Source organism: Hemicordylus capensis, chromosome 1 (genome assembly GCF_027244095.1).
Source record: "Hemicordylus capensis ecotype Gifberg chromosome 1, rHemCap1.1.pri, whole genome shotgun sequence".
Taxonomy (NCBI): Eukaryota; Metazoa; Chordata; class Lepidosauria; order Squamata; family Cordylidae; genus Hemicordylus; species Hemicordylus capensis.
The window spans coordinates 381,737,858-381,755,093 of NC_069657.1; the positions used below are offsets into that span (position 1 = coordinate 381,737,858).

General features: G+C 41.3%; 1 protein-coding gene across 3 annotated transcripts in view; it reads right to left on the reverse strand.

Annotated features, from left to right (window-relative positions):
• Nucleotides 1-17,236, reverse strand: part of LYST (lysosomal trafficking regulator) — a 175,395-nt gene that overhangs the window by 9,951 nt on the left and 148,208 nt on the right. For all 3 annotated transcript variants that reach the window (XM_053299902.1, XM_053299913.1, XM_053299907.1), the window contains 7 exons: nt 16,018-16,235; nt 14,164-14,394; nt 10,556-10,745; nt 7,522-7,658; nt 5,314-5,412; nt 2,525-2,664; nt 1,904-2,001 (listed from right to left, as the gene is read on the reverse strand). In XM_053299902.1, coding sequence (XP_053155877.1) covers nt 1,904-2,001; nt 2,525-2,664; nt 5,314-5,412; nt 7,522-7,658; nt 10,556-10,745; nt 14,164-14,394; nt 16,018-16,235 — 1,113 coding nt within the window. The remainder of the gene's footprint in view (nt 1-1,903; nt 2,002-2,524; nt 2,665-5,313; nt 5,413-7,521; nt 7,659-10,555; nt 10,746-14,163; nt 14,395-16,017; nt 16,236-17,236) is intronic.

The window sequence follows — 17,236 nt, forward strand, 5'->3', positions numbered from 1 at the left end:
GAGAGGTCTATCAACTGCTACCAGTTGGAGGGCTATAGGTCACCTCCAGGCTCAGAGGCAGGAAAGTTGCACGCCTTCAACTCCTGTCTGTCGGCTTTCAGTGGCATCTGATGGGCCACTGTGTGAAACAGGATGTTGGACTAGATGGGCCATGGTCCTGATCCAGCAGGGCTGTTCTTATGTTCTTAACCAGAGAAAAACCATCACCACAATGCCTTGCTTGTGAGTATTCTAGAAGTGTAAGGTTGGTGACAGAATTCTGGACTAGAAAGCTTAGGTCTAATGCAGTAAAGCAAATACACACACACAAATACTAACAAAAGCCTGACAGCTTCAGATGAGGTCCTCATAGAAGGCAAAGTGTTGTGCATTCCATTTATAGTAAAGGTTTCAGTTTAAAGTAAAGGTAGACAGAATGAGGGTTCTCTGTATCTTGTGATTAAAAGAGATAACTACCAATGTAAGACAATATTCCTGTCTGCCCCTACTCCCAGTTTACGTATAAGTGCTCCAATGACAGAAGTTTTTACTTCTAGCTCAATATGAAGAGCAGAAATTAAAGGCAAACAGAACAGTGTTTGGTTTTTTTTTTAAATTAATCTATCTTTCTAGGCTTTTGGAGACTGAGGAATCACTTTCGTCTTGAGAGATCTACACTAACTTTCAAAGAGCTACAGATAATCGACACTTTCTTCTGGATCCTTCCCTTTTACCTTTGCTCCATATTCAAATCTGTTTCAAAACGCAATAGAGCAGCACTTCTATCTGTCCATTTTGCATCTGTAGTTAATGAACTCTTTAATGCCGCCTCCATGCTTCCAATTATTTCGTATCGGGGGACAAGAAGGTGAGATAATTTTAACAAAAACAATATTAGCTTGTATTCCCCCTTTAGGAGTTTTCATGATATAATATCCTGGATAACAAATCTGATGCCAGGACCATAATGAACTTCAGAGAATTCAGCCCCCTTAAGAGCTTGATTAACTACTAAATCTTTAAAAGGCCACAAAGATAACGTGTGTGCATGCATATGCACACAGAGTTTATAATATGCCCTCATTTCACCTGTGAACTTGCCTAGTGAGCATGATGGTTGAAATTCAGAGGGATGCATGGTAGTCTACACACACATAGGGAAACTTTGCAGGCCTCCCCATTCCACCACAACTCATTGGGCCAGTCTCTGCTGCTGCATTCCAGTAAGAACCTCAGCCTTGAACCTCCTGGTCCCTGCTGTTCATGGAATCTATGTTATTCATTCATTGAATTAATATGTTATTCACAACAATCTAGGTACCAGCGTGGTGTAGTGGTTAGTGCTGGACTAGGACCGGGGAGACCCAAGTTCAAATCCCCATTCAGCCATGATACTTGCTGGGTGACTCTGGGCCAGTCACTTCTCTCTCAGCCTAACCTACTTCACAGGGTTGTTGTGAGCAGAAACTCAAGTATGCAGTACACCGCTCTGGGCTCCTTGGATGAAAAGCGGGATATAAATGTAAAAAATAATAATAATAAATAATAAAATATATGGATAATGGACTGGGCAAAGATTTTGGGTCATTACAACATTCTGACCACTCACCTGCCCACTAGCAAATATATCAAATATTTGAAATGCTAAGAGTTTTGTGATTTTACAACTTTGTCTCTGAAATTCAAGATATTAGTAAATCAACTTGTTCTCAGTATAGACAATGATCAACCACATTTCCAGTTGGCCCAATGGTGATTTTATTATTTTAAATCTCTCATATCTACACTACCAGAATCAAAAAAATAACGCTCAATAAAAGGGTGTTATTGTGCTTATTCTGCAGCTTTTACATGAAGTAGCAACAAGTCCACAATTTGGGTATTAAGATTGCAAGACAATGTTTGCGCTTAATAAGGTACCTACCTGAATCACAAACTGTTGCAACGTCACCTGTTGTTTCACTAGCAGACACTGCCGTCACAGGGCTTTTGTGTCCAGCAAGGCTTTGCACGTAGCACAGCCTGTAAGAATCAGTTTAAAGGATCCAAAGATTAGCTTTCAACATTAGTGGTAGCTCTTTTTAATGCACATAACTTCAGTTTTGAATAACTGATGAAATATTACCATATGTTTATATTGTATTGTAAGGGTGGGACAGATATTAAGACTATTTATATACTCCTTTTGTATTTATATTGTTTTTATAAACTCTCTGAACAAGAGAGTTAAAAGTTGTTTACATAGCAAATGAAGTGAGAAAATGGTCCCCTGCCCCAGAGGACTCACAATGTGCGCATGCACGACAACCACTGGGGGGTGTTTATGTTGGGGTGACTAAGGACAATTGATCTCCCCTGTTAAATATTAGAGAACCACCACTTTAATGGGTGCATTTTTGCCCAATTAGCAGGGATAGTACAGCTTAATAATTTTTTTTAAAGACCAATGATCACAAAAAAGTAATCTTGGACTATATTAGTATTTAACATTTAGAAACTAGAGATAGCTGAAAAAGCAAGAGGAGATATTCAGAGATATTTGTACCTGTTCAAATCCCATATGATGCAGGTTCCATCTTTGCTTACACTTATCATTATACTGTAGGGTTTGCAGACAAACAAGCTAGTAATCTCTGCAGTGTGGCCATACAGATGCACTTGAGATTCCATTTCTATTTCAGAAGGCTGGGGGGAAAAACAAGATAATAATAAAGTCCAACATACTGAATGAAGGGCACAATTTATTGCAGTGCAAATGGGATTTGAGACTAATGTTGAAGGTATACATGTTTTACTAATTACTTTCATTTTAATCAGTGTGTGCTATTCTACGGTTTTTATTCTGTAAATTTTGGTAGTTAAAAAGGAAACAATGTGTGGACTGCTCAAAGTCCAGTCAAGAGCATTCGCATCACTTTTCTTTAAACAAAAAAATCAACAAGACTATAAGCACATGGCTGACAAACAATTGGTAGCATGGTATTGACTATGAAAGGTAGTTTCTTCATCTCGTTCACATGATATTGGCACAGGCAGAAGCTCTATACAGCTGTCTTGTTTTGCAGCACACTTGTTACGTGAGCAATTCTCAAGTGGATGCACCCTTTACATTGGCACACCTAAAAATAAGTTGTGAAGCGAAGGAAAGCTGGCTGGGATTTAGGAAAAAACTTTATCTAAAGTTATTACTATTTCGTTTCACCTTATTTTCTCTTAGAAGCTAGAGAGCTAATTAAAATGCAGAATTGTCATAAAAGAAGCTGGCAGAAATAGAAGGCAGAGGTGACAGACAATAACTAACAGTTTTTTCCAGATATGCTAGTCACAGCAATGTATTGTTAGAACTGCAGAAGTTTGTCTCACTAGACTCCAACAGAATTTGAACAAACAGACCTGTCTCCCTAATGTTTCTGTCTTATGGTTTCCTGTACCAGTTTCCTGTACCAGTACAAGTCCTGCTATGCTGCCTCATCATGACAGTGGTGTGTGTGTGTGTGTGTGTGTGTGTTCCTGTGAGGGATGAGCAAAGTACGCCAGGAGGTATACTACCAGTAGGGTCACCCAAAGTGCGAAGGTCATCCCAGCTGCCCAGCTAAAGCAAGCAGGCACCTATATTGGGCAGCAGCAATATAGGAAGATGCTGGAGGTAGATGATCACTTCAGCGACAACAACAAAGTCATCATTTCATACTGTGAGGGAGAAGGCAATGGTAAACCACTCCTGTATTTTACCAAGAAAACCACATGGATAGATTTGGACACATTATGGCGAAGTTCCAGTTCTCTCAAGAAGTCCATAATACTGGGGGGAAAGATGAAGGAAAGAGAAGAGGACGACCAGCAGCAAGGTGGATGGACTTGATTATGCTAACAATGAACGCACCACTGAGAGACCTTAAAAGCCAAGTTGAACACAGATCATCCTGGAGAGAATCTATCTATGTGGGCGCTAAGAGTTGACACCGACTTGACAGCACCTAATGAAACCAGTAGATAAGCTTTGGTGTGTGAATGGTCTATTGCACCCACGTAGTGTCACACATAACAACACTACATTGGCATTTTAGGCATATTATCACTCTGGTATAATGGGTAGAAATAGCCATGCAAAGTGCTTAGAAATCCAGTGTACTGCAGTCACACACGTATGTACGTACAAACATACATTTGGCTTAATACTTCTTAAACTGCATACAATCAAACTGTTCCCCTAAACCTTTTACACTCAGCTGGGAACAGAATCATGAACAGATGCCAGTGAATCTGTTGTCACACCATATGGCCTTGTCTCAAGCAGCTGACTAAACACAGAAGTTGCACTGCCTGCTGCCTGCAGTTTTTGGAAATGCCAGAGCTATGGGGCTCCCACAAAGATGGTCTAGTTCTACAGTGAGATATATAGCAAGGAGAGGAATGCTGCTACTCAGTGTATTTATAGACTGGATACAAACCCATATGCTACTCATTTACCCAAACTTAACAAGAGAAGCTGCTCTGAGTGATGAGCACAGGTCCAAGAGATTAACTTCACACAAATTAACATCAACTGGAATTTTTAAACCAATATTAGTTTCAGTGAAAGAAACCTAGACCCGATGCATAAATAATGTCTTCCCACGAACAGTTCATTTCAGGTGTTCATATCTTTGCCAAGCATGAAAATTACCACCCATTTAAATTCACACAACCCCTTAAAAAAATAGACAAGCTATAAGTAAGGGGCCAAACTCCACGTGCAATCTCCCGACTTCTTAAAAAATATTATGGAACATACAAATCTAAACAGCGCAGCAACATGGGGGTGGGGGGATTAACCCTTCCCCCTCCCAGTCATGTTCTTGATCTAGATTCCCCCCACAAGCTGCTATTAATCCTGAAATGGGGGAGGGGGGGTGCCTTGGCTTAATTTTTTTCTCCCTACTGTGAGGCTAATAGTAGCTGAGAGGGCATTCAAGTTAGGAAAACAACAGAGAAGCGGAAAGATTAATGACCCCCTCATGTTGAATTTGGAAATTACCACAGCTGCTTTATAGCGAATATGAAAGAAGACTTAATCACATATGCTAGCAAACCCATAAACAACAACAGGAGCATGTTGCAATTCAAGCAATTATAAGCAAATTCTTCTTGTTAGAATGAAGAGCCCATTCAGAAACCTGATTGGATTTAAATTATTTGGCAGGGTGTGGAATCTGATCTAGTAGACACTTCTCTGTTTTAGGATTCAGCTGGGCGGGGGGGGGGGGGAAGAGAAGAGAGCACAGAAGAGAGATCAATAAAAAGTTTATGCAGTCAGGCTCTTATGTAGTTATGGTTTCTCTCTCATTTACTTACTGTACTAATAGTGAACCTGTTCATATATGCTGTGATGACCCCACATCTACTGCCTGTAAAAAGCTGACAGCTGTCTGGCACCCAAGCACAACTTGTTACCTTAAAGAAAAGAAAGAGACATTAGTACTACTACTACTACTACTGTTACTGTTATAATCCTACTGTTTGGCTCAAAGAACCTTCAAGGCAGCTTATATGCTGCACAACATTTTCAACAAAAACCACCTCTTTGGTTTTTTAGTTCTATAGCTCTTTTATCAGTCATTTGGAAGTGTAATAACTAAAGTTCTCTTAACCACAGAGAAACCTACAAGTGGTTAATTAGGGTGCAAGTCTACCAAGCAAGTGATTCATGTGCACAGCAGGGCTCCTTGCTTTCATAATTTGAAAGCACTACTCTGTGCCACTTAGGAAGATGCGTCAAACGTGTAGGGGTGCCAGTACAAGCTTCCAAAGCTGCAAAAGTAAAGCCGCTGTTCAAAAATGAAAATGAAAAAGTCAGCACATAGATGGATTTTCTGGATCACTTTATCTTTTCTGAATAATCTATTCACGAGTACTGATACAGAAACAGCTACCTTTGTGAACAATTGCTTTCTAATGGGCTAACTCAAGTGAATAGTCCCTTTCTTTGTGAGTGCCTAGAAAGGGATGTCCACATCCAAGTTTGCACTTATGTTTGCATGTAAATAATCAAGAGGCAAATGAGGGAGCTAGAAAAAGGAGACATGAACTAAAGAGGGTCTTTATGGCAACTTAAAGAGTCACAGTGCTACCAGGAAGTCCCCCTCTACTTTGAGAATTTGGTTTTCTCCTGTGCCCAAGCAAACTGCTGTGTGAACCAAGACTTGTGCCAGCAGAATCAGCTTTCATTTCTGGCACAAAGAGACAGACCTATAGACAGGGGTATTTTGTTTTGGAGACTGGGAAGGAAGCTCCTGCTCCTGCATTTTGGTTGGGACTATATCTCCATACATAACAAACAAGAGTCCTGGGACAAAGGCAAGGTTCCAGCAGTCCAGCCATCTAAACCCTAATGCAGTCAGAGCAATCAGCCTAATGCAGTCAGAGTTGGTCTTGTGGTAGCAAGCATGACTTTTATCCTTGCTAAGTAGGTCCACCTGGTTGCATATGAAAGGGAGACTACATGTGTGAGCACTGTAAGATTCCTAAGGGAATGGCGCTGCTCTGGGAACAGCACCTGCATGCTTACATGTAGAAGGTTCCAAGTTCCCTCCCTGGCATCTCCAAGATAGGGCTGAGAGAGATTCCTGCCTGCAACCTTAGAGAAGCCGCTGCCAGCCTATACTATAGACAATACTGAGCTGGATGGACCAATGGTCTGACTTGGTATATGGCAGTTTCCTATGTAACTCTTGGTGACAGTTTGAATGTGATGTGCTAAAGCCAGAACAGTGCAGTCTCACCTTTGTGTTCTCCTGCCCCCCCCCGCCCCCTTGCTAACTTTTCATTTTACCTGCAGTGGTACAACTAAGTCAGCCCCACTCTCTTTGTTTTCTATGGATCTTGCCGCCACAACCAACACTGAAAACCTGTCTTTCGTGTTTTTGCTCCCTGCCCCCTCCCCCCAGTCCTTGTTCTCATCTCTGTCTGCCCCTCTGAGGTACTGTAAAATGATGCTCCACTGTCCAAATCTGATGTGAGGTTACTCATGCTTACTGGTTTAATGCTAGTATTTCTAGGTTCACTCAATTAGTTGTTTCTCCTACTGGTCAGAGTTGGTTGTGGTAGGGAAAATGGCTTCCCCTAGCACTTGAGGATTCCCCTCAGCTTCAAAATATAAGTTTCCCAAGCAAGTTCATTGGTGTCCACTATTGAGTCCTAGCAAGTATCATAACAACAAATTTATTGTGGCATAAGCTTCCATGGATTACAGACACTCTGGAAGATATACATATACAGGTACAAAGAAAAAATATTGTAAAGAGTGAGGCTAAAAGGCCCTAAGTGAGATGTACAGTGAGTGGCATTCTGGCATCACTGCTTACAAATCTGCCAACAGATAAAATAAATGTGACAAAGTGGGCTATAAAAAATAATGCCACAATATTTATTGTTTTTAAGGTGGCACAATATTATGTGTTTTTACAGCAACAGACTAATCCTATTAACTTTTGCCATTTTTTAAACACTGCATTCTACAGTCAAAAAATTACTTTTGAGAGAGGAGAGTTAAAAGACCTTTACCTGATGAAACTGTGAGCTCTGTATAAAGTTAACTGGTGGTTCACTTTGTTTGCTTTTTAGTCTTAAGATATTGTCAGCATAACCCCAACTCAGAATAGCTGACCACTGGATATCTGTACTGTGCATGCTTCTAACACCTGCAACAACAGTCAAGGCATCTATATTAAGTACCACATTCACACTGTGCTTGGCCAACAACAAAAAGGCACCCCGTGTGCTATTATCTTTGCATTTAGCTTTTTTAAATTGCTGCTTAAGTTGTTGTTGTTGTTGTTATACATTTATATCCCGCTGTCCCTCCAAGGAGCCCAGAGTGGTGTACTACATACTTGAGTTTCTCTTTCACAACAACCCTGTGAAGTAGGTTAGGCTGAGAGAGAAGTGACTGGCTTCTCTTATCAATTTTATCAATTTATCAATTATCAAGTTATCAGTTTTTGTCTCAGTAGAGAGAAGAACCAGTCCGATTCGAGGAGTGCAGTTCCTGACAGGTTATTGTAGCAGCAATCAGAAAGGAAATAAGTAGTTTCCACTATTTCTGCAGAGTCTATTAAGATGGTGTCCAGCAATCCCTCTTGCAGTATTAGATTCGATCAGTTTCAATCTGTGATGCCTGATGACATGGACAAGCTGCTTGGTGTGGTGCAGCCTAGCATTTGTTCTCTGGATCCTGGCCCGACTTGGCTGCTTCTACCTAGCAGGGAAATTGTTGGAGATGGCCTAGTTAATATTAACAAATTGCTGAGGGAGGGTAGGATGCCTCCTTGTTTGAAAGAGGCAATGATTAGACCACTTCTTAAGAAGCCTTCCCTGGATCACCTTGGATGAATAGTTATAGGCCAGTCTCCAATCTCCCATGGTTAGGCAAGGTGATTGAGAGAGTGGTGGCTAACCAGTTCCAGGCAGTTCTGGAGGAAACCGATTATCTAGACCCATTTCAAACTGGCTTTAGAGCAGGCTATGGGGTTAAGTCTGCCTTGGTCAGCCTGATGGATGACCTTTACCAGGGAATTGACAGAGGGAGTGTGACTCTGCTGGTTCTTTTGGATCTCTTGGCGGCATTCAATACCATCGACCATGGTATCCTTCTGGATCACCTGAAGGAATTGGGGATAGGAGGCACTGCTTTGCAGTGGATCCGCGGCTATCTCTCAGGAAGATTCCAGATGGTGGAGCTTCGCGACAATTCCTATTATTATATTATATAGACTATATGGCTATTATATGGACTCCCTCAGGGCTCCATTCTGTCACCAATGCTTTTTAACATTTACATGAATCCGCTAGGTGAGGTCATCAGGAGATTTGGTGCAGGATGTTATCTGTATGCTGATGACACCCAAATCTATTTCTCCTTATCATTATCATCAGGAAGTGGCATTCACTCCCTAAATGCCTGCCTAGGGGCAGTAATGGGCTGGATGAGGGATAACAAATGGAAGCTGAATACAAGCAAGACGGAGGTGCTCATTGTGGGGGATCGGAATTTAAAGGATGAGTTAGATCTTCCTGTGCTGGATGGGGTTACACTCCCCCCCGAAGGAACAGGTATGCAGCTTGGGAGTGCTCTTGGATCCAGGCCTCACTCTGGTATCTCAGGTGGAGGCTATGACCAGGAGCACTTTCTATCAACTTCGGCTGATTTGACAGCTGCACCCATTCCTTGAAGAGAACAATCTCAAAACAGTGGTGCATCAGCTGGTAACCTCCAGGCTCGACTACTGCAATGCACCCGATGTGGGGCTGCCTTTGTATGTAGTTTGGAAACTTCAGTTAGTTCAAAATGCAGCAGGAAGACTGGTCTCTGGGGTAATCCAGAGACATCATATAACACCTGTTTTAAAACAGTTGCACTGACTGTCGATATATTTCTGGGCAAAATACAAAGTGCTGGTTATTACCTTTAAAGCCCTGAACAACTTGGGTTTGGGCTACCTTAGAGAGCATCTTCTTCTGTATGTTCCCCATCACACATTGCAGTCATCTGGAGAGGTCAGTCTCCCGTTACCATCAGTACGTATGGTGGCAACTTGGAACCGGGCCTTTTCTGTAGCTGCTCCTGGCCTATGGAATGCACTCCTGGCAGATATCTGCAGTTTAGGCTCACTGTCAGCCTTTAAGAGAGCCCTAAAGACTTACTTGATTGGTCTGGCCTTCCAAGGTTTTAAAATTGTTTTTTTTTTAAAGTATTTTAATTGGTTTTAATAGTTTTTAAATTTTTTTATATTGTTTTGAGCACTGTGTTTTAAATGGTGTCTTTTAAAACTTGTACACCACCAAGAGCCTTTGGATGGGGCGGGTCATAAATGTAATAAATAAATAAATAAATAAATAAAGAGTTAAGCAACTGCCAAAACAGTCATGCTGAGCACATGGGTAGAGTGTGGGCACCACAAACAGGTTGATACCGTAATTCTTCCTGGATGGTTACTGTGCAGGCACATTACCCAGTTATGTGAATGCACAACAGATCACAACAGAGATAAAAATTAAGTACCATCACCATTTTTAATTTTAGTTATTCAAGATGTTTGTATTCTGTATATCTATATCTCAAACCATGAACCTAGAAACCTTTAAAATTCTTAGTTTAAAAAAAAAGATTCCTCCAGTTACGAATCCTTGTTAAACAGAGCTACTAGTCTAGGACCAAATCATATAGGATCACAGCACTGAACTTACTATAGAGATTCCAAACCATATGAGAAACAATTGCACACAGTAACATCCAAAAGGATCAGAAGAATGTCACATCTGCAGCAGCACATAATTTTTGATGGTTTTGCCAGTGTGGTTATAAATGGCTCCAACTCACGTGGGAATCACTTTGCACGAATGCTTCCCATATCACCGGTTCTGCTCTTGTGCACATTGGATCTCAACAGCAATTACAATAGTCTTCAGGTAACATATGAAGCAGGCCTCATTACTGTGTTATCTATAATCTCTGAGTCTGGCCAACTGAGCAGTTTAATAGATAATCTTAGGTTAATTTCCATTTTTCAGTGCTTCTGCAGAAAGCTAGCACCCTTACCTTGCTCTTTGCTATATATCATCAGAAGGCAGAATTTTTGAGACAACCCACAAATAGCTCTAGTTGGAAGAGCCTGCAAGGAGCCAAACCTTTCTCCATGTGGTTGGCTGAAGCACACAACAGGATCTGGGGCACTGGGGGAACCTACATATTCCCCCCACTTTAAGCCTTTGATCCAAGGCAAAGGACTCTAGAAGACAGAAAACAAATGTCCAATGAATTTTAAAAGGTTAATGTCGCTGAGTCTTAAATTGAAAGTAGTTGTATTTCATACAGGAAAATATTAAACAGATATTTAAAGTTAACATCAGTGATAGACAAGGTTCTAAAATAAATCCAGATTAGAGATAAAGAAATAAGTGCAAAGACAATAACAGTGGCTAAAGGAAGAATACATCAGACTTATATTAAGAAACAAAATCAGGTTATTCACTTGTAAAGTTTGATCTTTTGGTGATCCGGTATCATTCACAATGTGGGCTTTGCATCTGTGCAATAGTCCCTGAGGAAGGATTTCAAATTCCTCAAAGCACTCTGAGGCTCCGTCTTTCACACGCAGAGTACACTTGGTATATTCAGTGGCAGAGTGCTACCTAGCTCAGTTCCTGAATGGCTGCTGTGCAGAATGGATTTCATAAAACAAGACAGGTAAGTAGGCATGTACATCCAAAAGGCTGGAAGGCTGGGCAGGTATTGTGAATGATACCAGATCACCTAAAGATCAAAGGTTACGGGTGAGCAACCTGTTTATCTTAGTGGTGATCTGGTATCCTTCACAACATGGGCAATTAATGAGCTCCCCTAGGAGGTGGTGGACCTGTGGATGTTACAACAGTTTCTTAAGCACTGCCCTCCCAAAGCTAGCCTCAGCCACAGAATGGATGCCCAAGGCATAATGTTTCATGAAGGCTAAGCTGGAAGACCAGGTAGCACCCTTGCGGATCTCAGCAAAGTCAATTCCAGACAGATGAGCAGCAGAGGTTTCTGTAGCTCTCGTTGAATGGGCTTTAACAGTAGTAGGAGGTTTTACCCTGTTTGTTGTAACCAGTGAGGATAAATTGTAGCAATGATTCCAAAAGTCTCTGCTGGGACACAGGTTCACCCTTGTTAGCACCTTCAAAGGTTATGAATAGACTAATGGACTTTATGAAGTCCTTGGTCTTGTCCAGATAGAAGAGGAACACCCTCCGAACATCCAAGGAATGGAGGAAGCGTTCTGGGGTGAAATAAAAAGGGTAGGAAGTATGATATCCTGGTTAATGTGGAAGTCTACTACAACTTTGGGTAAGAAGGCTGGGTCAGTTCTCATAACTACTTTATTTGGAAAGACGACAATAAAGGGAGCATCAGCCCTTAGGGCAGTTAGTCCGCTTACCCTCCTAAGCGGTAGTTATAGCAATTAAGAAAGCTTTTAAAGGAGAGCAGCTTAATAGGGGCGGAGGATAACTGTTTAAAAGCAGGTTCTGTGAGGGTGGAGAGAACTAGAGACACTCTAGGGCTCAACTAGCTTTACCACCAGAGGGTAGAGGTTGTTAAGCCCTTTCAAAAATATTTTGCAATCAGGGTGGGAAAATAGAGGGTATATTTGATTTTTTTATGGACCAGTCCCAAAGCTGAACTAATAGGTTGCAAAGGGAATTGGAGACTGTATGGTGGTTGATGTACGCGATAGCGGTGGGTCCACGAGAACCTGGACTGTATTGCCGCTCAGGATGGGAAGAAAAAACTTCAGGGCCAAGCAAACTGCCAAGAGTTCTACAAATTTATGTGGAGTGACAACTGTTGAAGGTTCCAGAGGCCTTGTGCATGAAGTCCTGCACAATGGGAATCCCAACACTTTAATGAGGCATCCGTAGTCACGGTTACCATTGGAGTAGATAGATGACAAGGCATGCCCTTCGTACGATTTAGAGGCAGGTGAGGGCATCTAATACTGACTGTGGCAGTAGGAGTTGCATTCCTTGGCCATCCACATTGGGTTTGGGCTTGGAGAGGAACCACACCTGGAGACACCGCAAGCATAGGCTGGGATAGTTAACAGTTGCTGCGTAGGATACCATGAGACCTAAGAGGTGCTGGATGGATTGTGCTTCCTGGACAGGGCTGGATCTGAAGGTTTGAATCAGATGTAAAGATTGTGAGTCTCCTCTCTTCTGGTAGGAAGGCGTGCATCGTACTTGGGTCCAAAATCACACCTATGTATGATAGGGATTTTTGTGGAACCAGGACAGGACTTTTTCCAATTCACTTCCATGCTAAGGCTTTCCAGAAGGCTGAACACAGACTGGATCTAAGTGGCGATCTTTTGTTAGGGGAGGGATCTGATGGATTTTCAGTCTGTGTAGGCTCATTAACAGAGTCTGAAGAAGCATAATCATTTGAGTTCTGTTTATATGGAATAGGAGTTGATCCCACTTTTCCAAGTTTGTTTGAAAAAAGACAAGCAAACAGTGGTCAGGAAAGAACTGAGCTGGGAAGCATTCTGCTGCCAAAGATCCTGAGCGTGCTCCACGCATGAAGGATGGAGCACCAGAGTGCTATAGGGAGTTTGGACTCCTTCCATGGGGACTATTGCGCAGGTGCAAAGCCCACATTGTGAAGGATCACACCATTAAGATCTACATCTGAAGAATGCTTTTGGTCAACAATGCCAAAACACAGAAAGGAAAGCTTAACTGGGCAGCAGGGCAACCAATGCACTGCTTGCTGCTTATTTTTTATTATTAAAAAGAATCATGCAATACATCTGCTCCATCACTGTATCAGTTCATACAATGGAGCGAATGCCCCATATTGTTAAAGAAAAAAGTGGTGACCAGTGCAGCGCTCGCCAAGTGCTCAGGATCACTTCTGGTGCCCCAGCATCCACAAGATTTTTGGGGAGGCTTACCTGGGGAGCAGTGGTATGCAGCACTTCACTGCAGCCATGCTGGAATAAGCACACTGTGGATTGGGGTCCCCCCTGCTTTTTAAAGACAGTGGCCATCTCAGCCATCACAACACACTATGGATTGTGGTCTGGATCACTACCACTCAGGCTCTCAACCAAGTTGGGCACAAGGCAAAGCCTCAGAGCTGGTCGTGAGTCTTCAGCCAGTGCTCAATTTGGCTGACCTCCGACTTGGATCCAAAAGTGTAGCTGAGTGAGCAGAAAGCACTTACATTCATGCAAGGCATTGTGGGCATTGCACAGGCCTAGCAACAATATTTGAGAGGCACTATTAGTGAATTTTTCTTTTCAAGAGAAACATCCCTTTATATCTCTTGTAGCAAATCATCATTTCTCTTTTGAAAAAATTTTTGGTATTAAATGAAACCAACAAGCAACCTGAGAATCAAGAGATTACTTGGTATCATGGAATCTAGCAACAGGGTCTCTTTGTAAAAGGGAAACAGTGTGATGAAAAAATACAGGATGGTGACTAAGCTCAGAGTGACAGAATCTTTAGAAAGAGGAGGAACTGCTTTACCCAATACACATTTTGGTCTCTAAAAAACCCAAATAAAATGCAGAGTATACTTTTTGTTTTTAAAGACACTGCTTCCCCAACTGCAGTAGCTGAAGCTGTCACATAAGTAAACTGAGAAGTCGAATGATAGTGACATACCGGATATACAATCTCTTTAGTATGTTCCCTTGTCTCTCTGAAAGCAAATTGCACTAACAATCCCATTGCAGCAGGGAGCTCTCCTTCCAAAAGAAGTTTAGGTGCAGGTCTGCTGACATGTGCAGTGTGGAAGAGCTGGCGAGGAGTTTGTCCATATGTTTTTATCATTGTCTCTAGGGCTCTTCTTTGAACTGGATCTTCAACAGCAGACACATCCATTCCAAAGTAGGTCTAAAGTGTGAGCCAAAAGCAAGAATATAAGATGCTATATTTAAAAAAACAAAACAACAACAACAACAAAAAGACCAAAAGGATTTTCTTACTGCACAGTGTGATGCATTTGGGACTTGGGTGCAACTGCATGTGCTTGAGATGTTAGACACTAGGCCAAACAATGAGTAGTCACGCATAAGCCGATGCTTGAACAAGCCTATGCCAAGGCTTCAGACCGGCAAGTAATGTTCTTACCAATTAAAAAGTTTTCATTCTGAATAAAATAAAGGATGCAGGACAGACAACAGGAAGTAGACAGTTCCACCGCTTAGATGGAACGAACAAGAGAAGAGGCTTTCCCCAGCTGCCGTGTTAATCTTTCTTACTTCATTTGCAAGCAGCTCATGACATCCATCTTATTTTTCTTCCTACTGTTTGGTCACTCTAAACAAGTTAAAACTTGTCACCTCACAGATTATTATCTTCTCTTTTTCACTTCTGAGCAAGCAAGTAAAATGCACATGAAAACATTATGTTGATTATATTTCCTTACTTGACCAAACAGCAAGAGCTTAGCCATCATTTTAGACAAACTACCTTACATCTGAACATGTCAGATTTGGTTAGATAATCTCACAGTCAGCAAACGCAGTGCAGCTTGCTATGACTTTACTGCTGGTTGATACTTTTACTCTTACTCCTGTTTGATTTTTAAACGGTTATTTCAATTGTAAGCCACTTTAAATATTGAATATTTTTCCTTAGATGCAGAGTAGATTAAAGCGATAATAAAATAAAATCCCTGTCCAATTCTCAGATAGATATAACCATCACATTACTGGAAGTTTGGGAGGAAAAATTCCTAAGCTCACAGATGTGGGACTACCCAACTATTTTATTTATTTTTAACATTTATATTCTACCTTGCCTTAAGATCAATATTCTATGAGGCACTCAGAAGGGTGTGTAGAGCTATTTTATTGCATGGCAAAGAGCTACACTATACTTCTGTTATAGGGAAGATTCAGCAAGTTTATTGGATACAGCAAGTAGAAATGATAATCAATAGGCTGTGCCCTAAGATAGATAATCATGACTAAGTTCTATTGAAAGTAATGGGACTTAACATCTACATCACAAGTAACATGTCTAATTGAAATACATTATTCTTAGGCATGACTAACTTCCTTAGCAAACAAAGGAAGGCACAGTGTCCTATGTAACATCAGCAAAGCAGAATGGTACATAGTAACAACTGCTTATAACTTGAAGAATTCACAACTGCTCAGATAAACTCAGGAAACCCTGGACTTAGCAAACAAAAAGAAAAGCCACGTGTCTTGAAAACAAATAGCATCTGACAAAGACTATAGAGTCAAAGTACATCAAAATCAGTCAGCCAGGCCTGCTATTGAACTCGTCCAGAAACCATAAGTTAAAGAAAAATAATCCTATAAACTGAAGGTCAACTTAACCCGTCCTTTTTCTTATGCTCCATAGATGGCAAAACATTTCAAGAAAAAGCACTATGAGATACAGTAACTTTGAAATAACCAGGTAAGACACATTCCTCAAAACTTCTCCCTCCAGTAATTCTGTACAACATATCTATGTCAAAGTAATTTATAAGAGAGTACTTACAGCAGGATGAAAGACATTGATAGCTTGAACTGAAGCCTTGCCCTTTTGCTTATACCCAAATACTAAATCAATCCAGTGGCAGATTGTCTGGGAAACATGGTCAGACTCCAAAGCTTGACGGTGGATCAGGATAAAAAGTCGAGGATCATTTCGAGCCCATGGTGGGAGGTTGACATGGTTTACTCGTTCTCCATTTTGACGAACTCCAAAATCAAATCCTACAAACAATTATTTATGCTAGCTGACTTGGCTCTGAATAACTACTGCAGGAACTGTTCACATTCATATTCTGCCCTTCTTCTGAGCAACCCAGATCAATGTACATGGTGTTCCTCTGCCACAACACACACGTTCCCACTGTACTCCCAAAAACTCTGTCAGATAGGTTAGATTGAGAAAGAGTGATCTTTCCCAAGGAAATCAACTCAATGAACTGCATAGCTGAGCAGGGTTTTGAACATCAAATGTCCTGATTTGCGTTCAGGTAATTTACACCTGACCTCAGCATACGTGGAAAAAAGGGTCAACAAAGGGTTAATTCTGCATATCCGTGGGTTTGGGTCAGCCAGAAATTACCTTGGAGGTCATTTCCATCTGTCATCTTAGAAAGAGCCATTTTGTGGCTCATTGGTTTAAAAAACCAGGGAAAATGTGATTTCCCCCCACATTTGGGATTTTTGAGGGTTATTGGTGGATACCTGGAAACCTGCGGAGCATGCTAGGACACATATTTCTCAATTTCCAGGGCCCTTTTTCATTTTCCACGTCTCCAGGAACCATTATCCACAGTTTTATTATCTGCGGTAAACTGCGGATAACGGATTCCCTGCAGAACCCTGTACTATCACGATGACTGGAGTCCTTCCATGCTATTTATCTCCTTTCTTACCTTGCCATTTTCTCCTTAAGCTTTTAAATTACAATTGTAACACATTCCACTCAACAGATGCACCATTATGGCAATAATCAGTATTGTTTAAGGGCCAAAACTTCATGCAACAATGTGTCAACCTGTAGTTACAGGGTTAAGCTTACTCATGAGTAGTAGCTTTGCAGGAGTGCAATTCAGACTGGGACCACACCATGGAGTCAGGTAGTATTTTAACTCTTCATCTCCACACTGTTTTCCTGCTAAAATACCTCTCTCCACTCCGTGGCTATTTAACCCTCAAGATGTTATGTTAATAAATGGCAGTTTTGGAGGAGGGGTGGATTTTCA